General features: G+C 36.2%; 2 protein-coding genes across 4 annotated transcripts; one reads left to right on the top strand and one right to left on the bottom strand.

Annotated features, from left to right (window-relative positions):
• Nucleotides 1-2,200: 2,200 nt before the first annotated feature.
• Nucleotides 2,201-4,183, top strand: LOC149925499 (sugar transporter SWEET1-like). Of its 3 annotated transcripts, none has more exons than XM_090161073.1 (7): nucleotides 2,201-2,407; nucleotides 2,537-2,614; nucleotides 2,800-2,923; nucleotides 2,984-3,145; nucleotides 3,218-3,337; nucleotides 3,415-3,498; nucleotides 3,563-3,912. In XM_090161073.1, exons 1-7 carry the CDS (start codon nucleotides 2,340-2,342, stop codon nucleotides 3,584-3,586), a joined length of 660 nt encoding a protein of 219 aa, XP_090017199.1. In that variant the 5' UTR covers nucleotides 2,201-2,339; the 3' UTR covers nucleotides 3,587-3,912. The 3 variants fall into 3 exon arrangements, with proteins under 3 accessions (XP_090017199.1, XP_090017200.1, XP_090017198.1); XM_090161074.1 differs by lacking the exon at nucleotides 3,563-3,912 and adding an exon at nucleotides 3,956-4,183 and having other exon boundaries at nucleotides 2,205-2,407; nucleotides 2,800-2,928; nucleotides 2,989-3,145; XM_090161072.1 differs by having other exon boundaries at nucleotides 2,206-2,407; nucleotides 2,800-2,928; nucleotides 2,989-3,145; nucleotides 3,563-3,909.
• A 32-nt stretch (nucleotides 4,184-4,215) lies between these two features.
• On the bottom strand, nucleotides 4,216-5,515 carry LOC149925498 (mitochondrial protein C2orf69). The gene is made up of 3 exons (XM_090161071.1): nucleotides 5,323-5,515; nucleotides 5,067-5,254; nucleotides 4,216-5,006 (listed from the first exon to the last, which is right to left on the bottom strand). Exons 2-3 carry the CDS (start codon nucleotides 5,202-5,204, stop codon nucleotides 4,299-4,301), a joined length of 846 nt encoding a protein of 281 aa, XP_090017197.1. The 5' UTR covers nucleotides 5,205-5,254; nucleotides 5,323-5,515; the 3' UTR covers nucleotides 4,216-4,298.
• Nucleotides 5,516-15,812: the final 10,297 nt, after the last annotated feature.

Genomic DNA, 15,812 nt, shown 5'->3' with positions numbered 1-15,812 from the left:
CTTCGCTGAGTTAGCTCGCAATCAACGAATCCAGGAATTTAGGCCTAGCTTAATTTATTTATTATGGAGAAAAGAACTGGGTTAGTTTCCGAGAGTTGGACTTTGATATTTTCGATTTAACAATGTTTTGGAATAAAATTATTTGTGAATTGAATATTTTTAATAATGGAAGTTGAAACATTAGGCCTTGGACGCGGTAAATCTCTGCCGCTAGCCTCACATTGGATTAAGAAATTTCAACACCACACACACTCCTATATCCCGTCTCCCTTAAAAATTTCCCTATCATTATACCCCGACAGAATATTTATCTTTTTTTATTACATTTATTTTGTAGAAGTTTAGGATCCGATTTGTTGGTAAGCACGGAGACTTCACTTTCCTCGGCCATTTTCGCGACTAAAGAATGCATGGATTTTGCGTAAAAACCGCGAGAGGCGCATTTATACAAAATAAATTCGGCAAATATGGTTCTGCTTTTTTTACAGAGGGAAAGGCTATGGCAGATAGCGCATGCGCAGTCGTTCTTTTTATCTATAAGATAATTTACCCCCCTGCATGGTCACTTGCGTTGCCCTTTAAGTTGTTAATGCTTAGTCCGCTAATTATGATTGAGATATTGTTCTTAGTGAAGAGGGTGATTGAGAAAATACCTTTTAGGTTGATTAAAGGGATCCATCACTCACAATAGGGGGAGGCATAGGGGTAACTTAAAATCCAGACTTGCATTGTGCTTCAAAACCAGTTTTTTGTGTGACCCCTATGCCTTCCCCTGTTGTGAGTGAGGGCTTATAAAGTTACTATACAGGTTTTTTTTAAATTTGTTCAAAATTTAACTTTAACATGCCAGGTGTACCTAACACATATGGTGGATTGTGTGTACACTAATGTTCCTAACATCTTGTTCTTTCTACTGCCAAAGCTCTTATAATAATTCAGGCAGCAAGATACTCAGAGATAATGTCAAAAGTAAATATTGAGATAAAGTCTAATAGTGTCTTCAGATTTTACCTTCCACTATGCTTGACATCCTTTTTAAAGAGCTATCGATCACGTGTTTTTTCCCACCAATAGAAAAGCACTTTATTCGACATATTTTCCCCTCGAAAAGTAGTGCATTCCGGGGAATTTTGAGATACATTGTTTCGGTCCTCGCTTTCGACGTCTCGAATCGTCCGCTTCTGTTACAGAAACGCTAGCCTAGTATTTCACTTCGCGCTCGGTTTTGTTTGGCCCTCGTTTAAAGATTTTAATTAAGTGATTAGTTTAATACAGTGAATTAAAATTCCACGTAAGCAACCTTTGCCGCCGATTTTAGTTTTAAACGTCCCGAAAGTTTAATCTACACAGTGTAATTTTTATTTGAGGGATGAATTTGAAATGAGAGCAAAGTCTTCAATCAGTAAACAAATCCAAACCGAAATTTTAGGTGTTATGTTTCCTTCCTCTGTTGTATTTTAATCATAGTTAGTATTTGCTAAAGATTTCCATCCATCAACAACGACTCGCAAATAGCTTTATAGGTTACATCCATTTCGAAAAAATCATCTTCATAATCCTTCAACAATGCTTCAATTGACGGCTTTTAAAATCCATTTTGCGCGTGAAAATACCTCTACATGTTATGGTCAAAAAAGCACGCAAAGAAGGCTGTGTGCCCAAGACATGTACCTGTAGTGTCACGCGCTAAAACGTCATTTCAAAACCCCTCAATACTTAACCAGTGGCTAGCGCGATATCACGTCATATTAGACTTACTAAAAGCACTGATTTAAGTTACATGTGTATCTATTTTAAAAAGTCGTATTATTGTTTTTAAAATGTCGTATTTTAGGTTCAATCATATATCTACTTTATATATACTTTATTTTGGAAAATAAATTATCAAATTATCGCAAGCGAAAGTTTAATATCCGCGTATTTTAAAGCGAACTATTTTTAGCGCGGCGGAGTACATCGATACACTAAATGTTCCTGAAAAGTGGCGAGGGGGAAGGCATCACTAAAGCCAATAATTTTTTACCCCTCAAATAAGATGTCGCAGGTTGAGGCGATAGTATTAGACTTTATCTCAATATTTACTTTTGATTATATTATATAACGTAGTGCTGCTCTTTCCGGTCCTTTTCCATTGAATAGTTTCGATGACAGTCCAAAGATGGCGCAAGCTTCTTCATACATGCGTAGCGTTATTCATTAGGGGGTTTCGTTTCCATACATATGATATAAACGTCTGCAACAAATTATCGATGTCGTGTGGTTGTGCCACGCGTCTTTTTTTACTTTCATGGTATTGAGTTTATTATTAGTTATCTTACATATGCCTTAATATTTGTCAAATGGATTTAAAGTTTATAATAGGGAATTTAGCTACCGTACTTACTGTAGCAAGTTTCTTCTCCGGCGCGTAAGTTTGTTATTAATTGGTAAAGTTCTTGCAATAATTTGGAATTTGAAAAACTGAGCTTCATTCAGTTCCCAGAATTAGTTATCATGCTACGAGTATATGTAGTTTAACTCTAATTAAACGTTTCAGACTCGTTTGTTTGAAAATTTCAAAAAAAGGAACAACAGGGGATATATCAGCATTCCCATTTATTGCCGGATCACTTTGGTAAGCTTTACTAAGTGCATCTTGTTTGATCATCGTCACTTGTTTTGTAACTACTTATAAAGTAACGTAGCCTTCGTGGCATAATATGATCCATTATAGTAGTCCCAAAACTAAGTTTCAGCGCTGATAGGAAAAATAGTTCATTTAAATCTTAAATCGCAAGTAGTAATGTAAACTTTTTACAGCTGTTCAATTTGGTTGCGATATGGCATGTACATTAATGACAGCTCTCTAATAGCTGTTAATGCAATTGGGACTGTCCTACAGTTCTGTTATATTTTGTGCTATTACCTTTATTGCATAAATAAGGTTAGGTGCCACTATTACCAAAATTATCCCACAAATATTAAATATATAATACTTTTCCAGGAAAGTTTGCATCGCTTATTATTTGTGACGGGTATAGTCGTTTCGTCTCTGGCATTCTATCTTATTTACGTTCCAAAAAGCTTCGAAGAAGCCAAGTTTACTTGTGGGGTTCTGGCCTGTGGAGCGGGCATAATATTTTCTGCATCTCCTCTGGCTTCAGCTGTAAGTTTTCCCTGATTATATTTCAATGGGTCACAGCCTACTTACATTTATTTTACACCCCTGAAATTAAAGGCGCAAGTCATAAAAACAAAAAGTTCCGACTCTCTACCACTTCCAATAATTGCATCTTCACTAGTCGTTGGCTTCCTTTGGTTCGTGTATGGAATCTTATTGGATGATGCGTTTGTCAAAGTAAACGTTTCATTTATTAACACTTAACGAAAATTCAAAATAGCATGAATATTAAAACTTGGTTTTGACCCTATCAGGTGCCAAATTGCCTTGGCATTGCCTTATCGTCTCTGCAACTATCGTTGTTTTTTATTTACCCCTCTAAGAAATTTCGAAGCGATGTAAGTAACAATTTCTCCTCACTTACGCCTATGCTTCCATTAATTAGTTATATTGTTTATATAGCAATCTCAACTATTAAAAAAGTAGCGTCTGCTAAGCCAAATACCAAAAAACATATGAAATTTTATTGTATAAAGAGTTAAAAATGCACTATTTTCTTATAAAGAAGCAAAAGAAGTCAATATATTCTGTGATAAATTTGATAAGGGCCATTTGCATAGTCATTTTTATAATATCAATTGGTATTTTTAAGACGGTTGTTGCTTTCCATTTTCATAGTTCTTAGGTTATTTGGTAAATTATTTTGTTAAGTGTATATATTATTTATTCATTAATTGAAGTTAATAATTCTTCAATGTAAATTTGTCATACATGTAAATGAAATAAATACCTGTACAAATTTGGTTTTAAAAAAAATGAATTGTTTTTTAAAATAATTTATTAATTGTTTTTCAGTAGGTAAAATGGAGAAATGACGGAAGTTTCACAATAGCTTTATCATTTAACTGGCTCATAACCAAAGAAATTAAGAATATGAATAATCCCTGTAAGGTAATTTTAAAATTTTAAAAGTTGTACTGTTACAAATGAGTTTATCAACTGTTGCCATAATCAAAATGATCAAAACTTGATCTATATATATGAAATATTTTATCCAAGTTAAAATATATTGTATATTTTGATGAAAATTAAGAATTGACGTAACATTTAGTTGATTCAATAAAATCTTTTAAAGTTTTGTTACTATGACATCTCTGTTATTAAATCAGAAAAAATAAACAATGAATTACACTTTCAATCAAGGTTCAAATGCTTCCAACACTTTAAAATGATATTCAAGGGCAGCAGGTTCATTTTCAAAATGCATTTTTCGTATTATATTCACACCTTGTTTTTTCAAATTATCACGGAAAATTTTTTCTTCTTTACCAACCCACGGTCTTGCTGTTCTTTCCATTTGGTAAGGAGAAACGTGAATGCGAACGTTAATTTTTGTTGTCGCAAAACATTTAAGGATCGATTTATCAGTGATCCATGTATTGGAACCACCAGAATGCCCTCCGTCCAACCAGTAAATACTGTCTAAATCGGTTGCGAACCTTTTCAGTTCTAGGCTTAATTCATCATTTTCAGATTCCAGTTGTTTAAAAGCGTATAAGATCTGATTAAGTACTATGCAGCCTTTACTAAAACCAATTAAAATGACTTTCTTTTTAAAGTTGGGAATTTGACTAGAGGAACTTGCAATCACAGTTTGAGCATTTTCTAGAAGAAGCTTCAAATGATCTAAGGAGTCTGTTGATAATTCATGCTTAGGAGAACCAATTTCATCACCAGAAACAAAGTTATCAAAGCAGCTGAACGTTTTCAATGGCATTCGTGAAGGGCGAATGCAATAAATTTCATAGTTTGGAAATTTTTGGCTTAGCAGATTTGTAGTTATTTCCAGGTTCCAACTCAGGTAGTGTTTGTTGTCGCGGTGAGCTGCCATATTTTCAGGGTAATCCTACGAAGAATGTAAAACTTATTAGTTATTGTAATTTTGGAAATATTAGCTTATACACACCTGAACATCACCGCCAAAGTAAACCACTTGTCCTTCATTGTCATTTAATGATGGGTGGAAAATAATATCATTAAATTTATTTTGAAGTCCTTCAATACAGCCCAGTCTTTTCAATAATTTACCACCAGAAATTGCCATATCACAATATTTCTAAAACTTTTATCAGGACCCTTTTTAGAAAGATCTTGCTGTAAAAATAAAGAAATATCATTCCAAGAATCTAGGCGGCTATGCAAGAAGGTAGTTTGATTCTTACAATAAAGTTCGCAATCTTGTACCTTTGTCAATACTCGACTGTCGTCTGCTTCAATTTTAGATTAGGCTCTTCCAAATTCCGAAATGTAGGTATATGCATTTTGTTTGTATAATTCTTAGTGTTCTTATAGTTAATTTTAATAAAAATACATCCTTTTCATCGTGACTATTCGACGTAAACGGTTTTTAAATTGAAGTTTCAAAAACCATATATCGGGGCACTGCCTTCTAAATACTAGGGGCCTGCCTAAAAAGAATTAATAGAATAAATCAAATATGCTGGAGACGCTGATTGTGCCAGGTAGGACGATACTTATTCTAACTGCGAGAATGCTCGTTCTTTTTGACTGCTAGCTACGAAATTAATCATTAAACCATGATTATGATTAAACCAAGCTCCATGATTAAACTAAAACCTAAAATGTACTTCCAAAAAGGAAAATAAAATAATAAAATGTATATATGCAATTTGGTCGTTTATTATAATCTAGGCCATTTCTTTGTGTTTATATCGCGGGAATCTAGACTAATTTCTTTTTATTTGAACCTATAATAACGATAATAATTCTGATAATGATGATAACTATAATTTAAACTAAATTTAATTTTTCTAGAGTGTAAAAATGTCAAAAATAAATAAACCAACGCCATTCGAAAAACACGTCAGAATAATTACTGAAACGCGATTGAAACTTATTCTATCACGTTTTCCTTACTTCCGTTTCGAATACCGGAATTATGTTTACGCCATCACGAAGAGCGTGAAGAGGGGTATATTTCGTGGTAGTTTCGTTAATTTCCACGCCGCCGTTTTAAAAATATAGCGTATTTATTCTATTTATTCATTGAGTCTTTTGGGTGGGATTTTTGTCGTATATGCGTTTTTCCGATCCACTAGATGGCGATATGGTCTCGAAGAACGGATAAGTTATGCTATACCGGTGGCGGTTTATTTGAATTATTTTTCAATATCTAATCGAACCTTATTGAAAAGGAACTAGATTATTATTATTCGTATTATTTGAGACGGTTTCTACGTGTATTCGAGGCTCATAGTGAAGTAAAGTAAAACCAAGAATGTATTTATTTATACCTAGGGAGAATGTCTATGTCGAGACTGTTTTTAGCCTTTCTCTCAATCCACCCGTTGGTCCCACCAGTACGCTCCTCCGCTTAAAATAAAACGAATAATCCCGGTATTTCATTGGCTGCTTAAAATTTACGTCACCTAACGCGATGGTAATCAAACGCCGGTGACGTTTTGTCTTTCCCCCCGCGCGAGAAACGCGTTCAACGTGCCCGGCGATTGTCGCAACATTCTTCCTAAATATAAATAAATACATTCTTGGTAAAACCATGAACTTTAGAGTATTTCTTAGAACATTGAATCAAAGGCATTGCTATTCCTTGATTTATTCTTTTTCGGATTTTTGAGACGTGACCAAAGCAAAATCACGTAACCTCCATAGATTGTTATTTTTTATACACGGCTTTTAGGGGCATGGTTATTCTGGGAAATAAAAAATCTTAAAAATTCTTGGTAAAACACATTTATCCTTAGTTTTTTACGATGCAGACTCCTTTCAACCCGTGAGTGGGTGCCATTTAATGATGAAATAGTCTGTAGTCAAAAGGCTTTGCGGCATGTGGCGAATATGTTTGTCCAAATGGCAAATAGATCTATTTAGTCCTTAGCCTTGTGTAAGCAGTGGCGTAAATAGGGCCCCCGCAACACCGCGGTGCGGGGGGGCGGAGTTCCAGGGGGCCCCTTTTTAGTTCGTTTTATAACCTTGCTTTTGTTCTATCAGGGCACGAGCTTTTCAGTCCGTAGGAAAATAATTTCGGTCATCATTTCCGATAAATCGAGGATAAGTATAAATGTAGAAAGTCAAGAAACTTCATTGGCAGAGTTTCTTAAAAACGTGTGCAGGGGTGGCGAAATGGGGTACGCAACTGCGTACGGGCGCAAAGATTTCTGGAGGCGCAAATTTTCTAGTTCCAAATTTCAGAAATATCGGAAATAATTTCGGGTTTTTGTAAAAAATATTTTTTCACCGGTAGGTGCTAGAAAAAACGTTTCGATGAGAAACTTGTTGAGTGCTGTCGAAAATGTTCAAAGAAATTGGTTTCATTGGAAAAGAGCACTGTTTCACGAAAATATGAGCTGATGAAAAAAACAAGCTGTCCATAGGGGCCAATAGCCTTCGTATTTTTGTACGTAAATGAAGGAAATCGCGTTAAAAGATTAAATTCTTTAAAAAAAGTACATGAAATTTACAAAAACCTAAAAACGTATCAGTAGGCCAACTACGCACAAAGGTCAAGTTTTCAATTAGTATTTAATATGAAAAATTTGTTTCCAACCATTCTCTAACGTTTATTGAGTCTAATCAACATGCCACTAAATTATTCTCGTGATCTGCGTGCTTTTATGGTGAAGCCAATCGTAACGCGTAAAGGGTTAGTGAATTGTTCACCGTTCGATATCCAGATAGAAGACCAAGCCACAACACCGTTCTTGAAGCTGTTCGTGACTTTCAGACATTCGGAAACGTCAATCCCAGATTTCGTGGACCAGGTCGTCCAGACATCAACATGGAAGACACCGTTCTAGCCTATTTTGTTGCGTATCCTCGAGCAAGCGTCGGAGGTACAAGCGACGATCTCGGGTTATCGACGAATTACGTGTTGACCACTCTTCACAATCATAACTTCCATCCGTATGGGGTGACCCTCCACCAAGCTCTTCACGAAGGAGATATTTAACGTAGATTTGATTTCTGAGAACCCATCATTACATTACATCAATCAAATGCTGGTGACCGATGAGTGTTCCTTTGGGAGAGATGGGCTTTTCAACCATCAAAACGCCCACATGTGGTGTGACGAAAATCCTCACTGGGGCTTTCCTCACCATCATCAACAACAACTCCGACTGAATGTTTAGGCGGGTTTGCTTACAGACAGATGAGGTACGAACATGACGTCGCACCACCCCACGTACCTAGATGTGTAGTGGAGCATCTTAACAACGAGTTCCCTCAGAGTTGGGTTGGCAGGAACGGTCACGTTCGTTGGCCTGCGAGGTCTCCGGACCTAACTCCGATGGACTTTTTCTTGTGGGGGTTCATCAAAGCTTAAGTTTACGAAACGCCCGTTGAGAATATCGAAGATTTGCGTCACCGAATCATTGAAACCCTTGTCACTCCTGATATGATCAGACGCTCGTTTCAAAACATGCTTCATTGTGCCCAAACAAGTATCGCGGCAAAAGGAGGTATCATAGAACCTCACTTGTAAAATTCTTATGTTTATTCGTATTAAATGTTCAATTAAATCTTTCAGACATTTCTTTCATTTACGTACAAAAATGCGAAGGCTATTGGTCCCTATGGATAGTTTATTTTCGTGAAAAAGTGTTCTTTTCCAATGAAACCAAGTTCGTTGAACATTTTCGACCGCACTCTACAACTTTTTTCATTGAAACTAAGTTTCTAGGTAAAATATGTTGGAAGAATATAATTTGAACCCCTTTAATTTTATTCTCTATACAGAAAATTCAAACACGTGCAAACAATTTTATTCTGTTTAACTACATAGCCAGTAAGTCCTGCCCTGAGTTACATTTTCATAGCTAGGGGGCATCTACGAATCAAATTTCGGGGCGGTTTTCGCTTTTCGGGAAGGTTGGGAGAAAAGGAAAAGTGGTGGAAGCATAGCTTTAAAAGTGCTAAATCCCCAAAACCCTCCTTAAATACGCCATTGTTTATTAGTAGTAAACTAAAGTCTCGCAAAAAGAGTTACATAAGGGAGTTTAAAGCACCATATTTATAGTGTATCAACTAATTTCACCTTTTTCCCACCAGACTTAATAGAAGCTAAGGGTAATTGGCGCTAGTTAAAGGGAATAGAACCTCCAACGCGTTCTTTATGGAAGACCCCATCAATTTCCTGTATTCCCTTCACAATCAGCGATTATCAGCGCCGCAGGTGTGAAAAGCCATGGGAGGCAGCGGACAATATTGGAACCCTCGGAGGGTGACAGAAATACCAGAGGTTATATTCCCTTTAAGTTTAAAACCAGACTACCAGTTATCGCACGTTTTAGCAAACAATTTTGCGATTTACTTTATACTCCCTTAATTTGAGGTTAAAAATTTTATTAATTTGGTTAATTTAGAAAATTGAGGGTTGATCTATGTTCTATTTTCTATATAAATTACACCTAAATCTAATGGAACGATCGAGCTATAGAAGTTTAATTGACCCGTAGGGCGGGGGAGTAGTTTCCATATTTTTGGGTCTCAACCCTCTGGGATTTTTAGTAGTTGTAACTTTCTGACAAACATATTTTCGGTTTCCATGGCAAATCGAATGGGTAGTGCCACTTCTTCTTTTGGGAAATTTGATATATCATATAGGTCTACATAACCCCCGACTTTGAACAAAATCGGAAATAAACACCTCAGCTGGTACTCTCCTTTGTGAGTAACTTAAAATTACCATTAAAAAGAACAAAACCAACAAGACGAACACTGCAGGTAGTTGGTTTTCTACTACGGGGGCTTTGGAATCTTAGGTAAAGAGTAGGAAATAAGCGTCTTATCAGAAGTAAATAAAAACATTTTAGGAGTATGTGTGGGGAGGTGAACATGAATGGCTACATAGTTTTGTATTTGTAAATTCGCCCTCCAAAAACGAGTATTCTTCAAAATGCGAATAAATATTTCTAAGAAATACAAATTTTATTAAAAAAAAGTTATTTAATTAACAGGAATATTAATGAAATTATTAATATGTGTTATGAGTCCACCTGGCTCCTGGCCCGCGTCTATGTGAGCTTTCGCTCCGACCACGACCACCACGACCTCCGCGACCTCCTCTCCTTCCTCCTCTTTGGACCAGATGCTGTGTCTGTAATGATAAAGATATTTTAAACGAGCCTTCAGTAATTTTAAAATAGAAGTAGAAGTCTATTGTGATTTGAAGAGAATGATTATAGTCTTCTGATAGATATAATTTCTATTTACCCCCGATTTTCGGTGGTAAATAGCCTGTATCTATTTACCACCGAAAATCGGGGGTAAATAGCGCAACCGCGCGGCCATTGCTATTTGCCACCGACACGAACCGAGCCCCAACTTTCGGTGGCAAATAGTCTCACCAATGATGGAGGCTATTTTCCACCCTAAATATGAAGTTTTTTCGTTTCGGTGGTAAAAAGCCTTCGCCGCGCGTACCGCGCTATTTGCCCCCGAAAGTCGAGCTTACATTTTAATGCTAAATACAGAAATCCGCTTTAATAATACGATTATTATTAATTTCAGTTTATTATATATGTATGGTTTTTTAATTTCTGGCTACTAGTAGCGTCTGTTTATAAGGAAATTAAAGTAGGGGTCGTCTCTAAAGAAAAACATGCTTCATGCTCTTTTTAAATATAAAAAAACAGGGACCTTGTTTCTATAATACGCGAGATTTTTAAAGGTTTATCATTAGAAAGTGTCCGTTTTTCAGGGGCTGTTCATATAGAGCAAAAGGTTACCATATCTTTTTGATAAAATTATCTTTTATCAGCTTATTTTATTTTGAAATAAATGTTTTGAAGGTGGGAATTCGTCATTTTCTTATCTAGTCAAGTTGGGGTACTTTTTAAAGACTTAGTTGTTGCTGTTGGTAGTATCTGTTATCCATAAGAAAGGGTTTGATCGAAATCTGAAAATTGATAATCAAAAATTTAACCGATCAAATCTTGATTAAAATTCGATGAACGGCTTGGATCGTCGATTTAAAAAAACACATATTTTGAGTACTACGATATGTATTATTTTTAATCAATTATCGATTAATTAACATTATTCAATATTCATTTTAGCTTATTCAAATGTTTCTTGAATAATAAGATTGGGGCGCTTAAATAAATGATCAATTAGGGGTCGTCTATAAAGATTTCTTAATTTGTACTGGTATTCGAAATATTATATTTCCGAGCTTACGTAAGCGTTTATTTGGCTTTATTCGGATTGCGGTCTTATTTCACGATACACACAGGGGTTTTCCATACAAACCGAAAAGGTAAAATATACCTATTTTCTTTAATTGTCTGCCAGTTGGTCATTTTAGGTAATACAGTAACAATATCTATAATATATTTCTCAGTTTGTCCTGTATGTTTGTATGATTGTATGGATGGATGTAAGTGTCTGTCCCTTTAATAACTTGAACACGCTGCTAGGTAGCATGCTTAAATTTTCACCACGTTCCCGACTTTCTTTTTCCAAATCAACGCCAATCTTATGAACTTGCTGTCACCTTCTGTGCCCCCAAGTGACTTTCTTGCGACTAAAGTATTGCTTAGGTTAGGTGAGGTGATAGTTGATAGATCATAGGTACGGTGATTGGTAAAAGGTAATTGATGAGGTACAGGTGATAGCAAAAGTAAGTATGAGAAGCGGCCCTCCTCTAGCTTTTGGAGAGGCGTCTAATTTTCAAATTTGTTCATTCAGGGATTATCAATAGCAAATAACGTTTCATTGGATGTTTATAGCAAGATAGATAGAGCCAAACTAAATAGAACTACTTTCTTATTTTAAATTTTCATTTTGAAACTGGTTTTACTGGTGTCCAATGACGTCTTGCAGAAGCCAAAGATAGAAAAGTCCACTTATCCTATTTAAGTCTGGTGAAGTGAAAGCTGATAAGTGTGAAGTGATAGGTGATAGGTGTGAGGTGATAGTCGAAGTGATATCTAATAGGTGTAAGGTAATTGGTGTGAGGTATGTGATAAGTGATAGGTGTGAGGTTATAGGTTATAGGTGTGAGGTGATAGTTGAAGTGATATCTAATATTTGTAAGGTAATTGGTGTGAGGTATGTGATAAGTGATAGGTGTGAGGTTATAGGTTATAGGTGTAAGGTAATTGGTGTGAGGTAGGTGATAGGTGTGAGGTAGGTGATAGGTGTGAGGTTATAGGTAAGGTGAAGTGATATATGAGGTAAGGTGATAGATTAGTAGGTGATAGGTAAGGTGATAGGTGATAGGTAAGGTGTTAGGTTTGAGGTAATAGGTGATATTAGGGGATAGGTGAAGTGTGATGTGATAGGTGAGCTAAGGTGATATGTATCAGGTTATAGGTAATACGTGAGCGTTAGTGAGGTGAAATGAGGTGAGGTAATAAGTGATAGGTGATATTGTGAGGTGATTGGATGTGAGGTGATGTGATAGTGAGGTTTTTTTAGATGTTAAATAGGTATGTTTTTTTTATCTAAAGCGTTTATTTTTTTTTGCCCTATAAATAACCATTTTAGTTTTTATTCCATACTCCCCCCACAGCCCGGACGACCCTTAAGGGGCCCCTTTTTCATTCTCTAGCCAACGGCCCCAAAAGGAGCAGTACCGACATTTTCCCATTACGCGAAACTCTCGACGGGCGAAAGCTGTAAAAAAGGCGTGTCTTTTATAAAGAAGGCTATTTTACTAGGGTAGGAATCAAGCGCGGAAGGCCACGGCAGTGGCGTAGCTAGCATGGGTGACACCCGGGGCGTATCACATGGTGTGCTACTTACTAGTCTCTAGTTTGTGTAAGTTTTATTTTTTCACGGTCGGGTGTCCCCCCATAATCACGCCCAAACGGGTGGCACCCGGGGTGGACCGCCCCCCCCTCCTAGGAAAAAACCTATACCCTAAATATTTCCTTCCGTCTAATAATAGTCCACCCATATTGTGTTTTTACCTGGAAAATTCTATATGATTTTTGGGGTGTTGAATCCGAATCTGAGGTTTCCTAATAAAATTTCGTTACACAACATTGACAAAAAATTAAAAACGTAAAAAACCCATTTGCAAATTGGCATTTTTAGGCTTAGAAATGGTGAAAGTAGGACCTTGCGCATCTTCCATTTGCGATTAGAAACCGAATATTTTCCAGATTTGCTCTTCGTTTCGTAATTTAACAAATTGCAACGAAGACTTGGAAATGTTTCACAATTCCAGTCAATACTATTTTGAGAAAATTTAAGTTTCGAAATTTGTTTAAACATTTTATTTATTTTGAGAAAATTTAAGTTTCGAAATTTGTCCCAAAAACCGCCCATATCTTAGCTTGATTTTTGCTATATTAAAGAAATGGTTTTATCATAGATAAACATCAATAGTTTCCGAACCAACAGAGATCGCAACGATTTGGCACCGTTATTACATTATATGACATCTTGTCAAGCCACAGTGGAAAGATATACCGTTTACGCAATTGGCTCGCAACGTTTGGAGAAAAATCCAGTCCAAGATGGTTGATTTTGTGCATTTTGAGATGGTTTTCGTTCCGATCTTTATTAATATGCGGGACATCGCCATCCAAAAAATACTACGTGATATGAATAGCTTAATCTATCCAATGTAAAGTCAAAATGGTCCAAGACTCAATAGGAAGCTAATTTGGCCGCTAGGGGTCGCAAGAAAAAATATTTAGATTTGACAAATCCAGGTATTGTAAATAAACGATATATATAAAAATATTTATTATATGCACTTTCTGGATATTTGGCCAAAAAATCCAGCGTTGACATAGAACCAGGCATACCGGTTATAGCCACCTGGTTATCCAGAATTTTTTAGCTTTAAAAAAAAAATACAATATGAATATTTTAGTAAATTAATAGTTTTTATTTAGAAATTTAGTTTATTTTTTGTTTGATATTTAGAAACTGGTTTACTTTTACCAGTTTTTCGGTAGGTTTAAAGTTCCAAAGTCCGCAGCCTCGCTTCTGTTGGTGCGTCATACACAAAATCTAGGGGGAATTTCCCGAGGAAATCAAAATAATTCAGTTATTTTATATAGTGATTTCGCTTTATTTGTTATGCTCCTTATTTACGACAATAACGGCAGACAATTTCTACTTACATATGTAAAAGGCACTGTTTATATTTTAACCGGTTATACAGAAAAAAACCAGTTATAGCCAATTAAAAAAGCCGGCTTTTTTCGAATCCTGAAAAAAAAACGGGCTTTTGGAACACTGCGTATTTTAGGTATTTAATGAAATTGTTATAAATGTAACACAGGGCTGTCCAGAGTGAAAGCTCAAATTCAGAGGCCCAGTGAAAACACGCCAAAAACGGGTTAAGGGGCCCCTATGGCACTGTTCTTTGCCAGCACCTATATCCTATACTTTTAGCTACAAGGGCCCAAGCCTAAGGGGGTAGTTACTGAAATCGATTAACTTATTTCCGAAATCATGGGCTATCACGCAGAATTTAAAAATATTTTGAGAAAAATCCAGAATTCACCGGTAATCATAAGAATTCTTTGGTAATAAAAAATAATTTACCAACAATCACAGGAAAACAATAGTACTCTAGAAAATTTCGGAAATAATAACATTTTAGGACTCATTTGTAACGACACATTTTCCAAAATAAACACCGATAATGATTTTCGAAATCAGATATTTGTAAAATAGTAGTATTTAGTAATAGTCATCAAAATTATCACAGTATTTCTGGATTAAATAGAAACTGCCAGATGCTTTTCTTATCGCCACTGGAAGTGCCATCTGCGTAAAATATTTACAATTACCTAATATTTAGGTCATTCTAACTGAATGACGGGCCGCGGCTCGAAACTAGAGGCTTGCGCCGCCGCTAAACGCCGCCGCCGCCGATAATTTTGAACCCGCCGATCGCGCCACCGCCGATTGCTCGAAAATCGGCGCACGCCGCCGCCGCCGCCGCCGATACAAAGAACGGCGCGCCGCCGTTTCTTTTTTTTTCTTTATACACTTTTTTTGTTATATTAAGCTTGGTTTTCATTTACGCGAAAATAACTACATTTGAACACGACGTTGAACATCAAATTTTGGTTTTCCGATTTCGGTCGACGCAGAGTAATAGCATTTTCACTTAGCGTCAATAGATTCCAGCATTGCTATCTTGGCTATAGAGTCACTTATATAACCAAGGCTTATCCACATTTTAATTATCTTTAAATTTGAATGTTGCTTGGTTTATCGATATGTTTTCTAAAATTGCATTATAATAATCAGTGGCGGACTGGGTCTAATGTTTTTTGGTTGCTAGGAGACTAAGGGTCCCAGCTTTAACAACTATAACGCTACTATGTTTACGGAGGCCCACTTCATGAACGGTCCATGGGATCCACGCCATCGGGCAGGTTACCTCTATGGCCAATCCGAGACTGATAATAATTTTTTAGTGGAAATTCAATAAATTAAGCATTTGATATACTGCATTTTAGACGTCCAATACGTTTATAAAATCACATCATAGTATCTTAAATTATATTTAAATGGAAAATAACATATCAAAATAGCAATATGTATGTTCACCGTGCGATGATAACCTTTGGCAGCAAAAATGATATTATTCGTAACTCGGATTTATTTCTGATTGGAAGGCTCAGAGAGTCAGTGGCGTAGCCAGAATTTCGTCAAAGGGGGTCCAAGAATGTTAATATTAAGAGGGTTGTCGAGAAGG

Source organism: Leiobunum rupestre, chromosome 10 (genome assembly GCF_980474605.1).
Source record: "Leiobunum rupestre chromosome 10, qqLeiRupe1.1.hap1, whole genome shotgun sequence".
Classification (NCBI taxonomy): domain Eukaryota; kingdom Metazoa; phylum Arthropoda; class Arachnida; order Opiliones; family Sclerosomatidae; genus Leiobunum; species Leiobunum rupestre.
The sequence above is the reverse complement of the archived record's forward strand: the minus strand, read 5'-3'. Positions and strand labels throughout refer to the sequence as shown.

Bases quoted from the DNA above. Each gene is read 5' to 3' on its own strand.
- LOC149925499 (XM_090161073.1), top strand. From the start codon at position 2,340: ATGGATTTAAAGTTTATAATAGGGAATTTAGCTACCGTACTTACTGTA. The intron at 2,924-2,983 runs GTTAGGTGCCAC...ATACTTTTCCAG, and splicing joins ACCTTTATTGCATAAATAAG to GAAAGTTTGCATCGCTTATT. The intron at 3,499-3,562 runs GTAAGTAACAAT...TTGTTTATATAG, and splicing joins CTAAGAAATTTCGAAGCGAT to CAATCTCAACTATTAAAAAA.
- LOC149925498 (XM_090161071.1), bottom strand. From the start codon at position 5,204: ATGGCAATTTCTGGTGGTAAATTATTGAAAAGACTGGGCTGTATTGAA. The intron at 5,007-5,066 runs GTGTGTATAAGC...CATTCTTCGTAG, and splicing joins ACTTTGGCGGTGATGTTCAG to GATTACCCTGAAAATATGGC.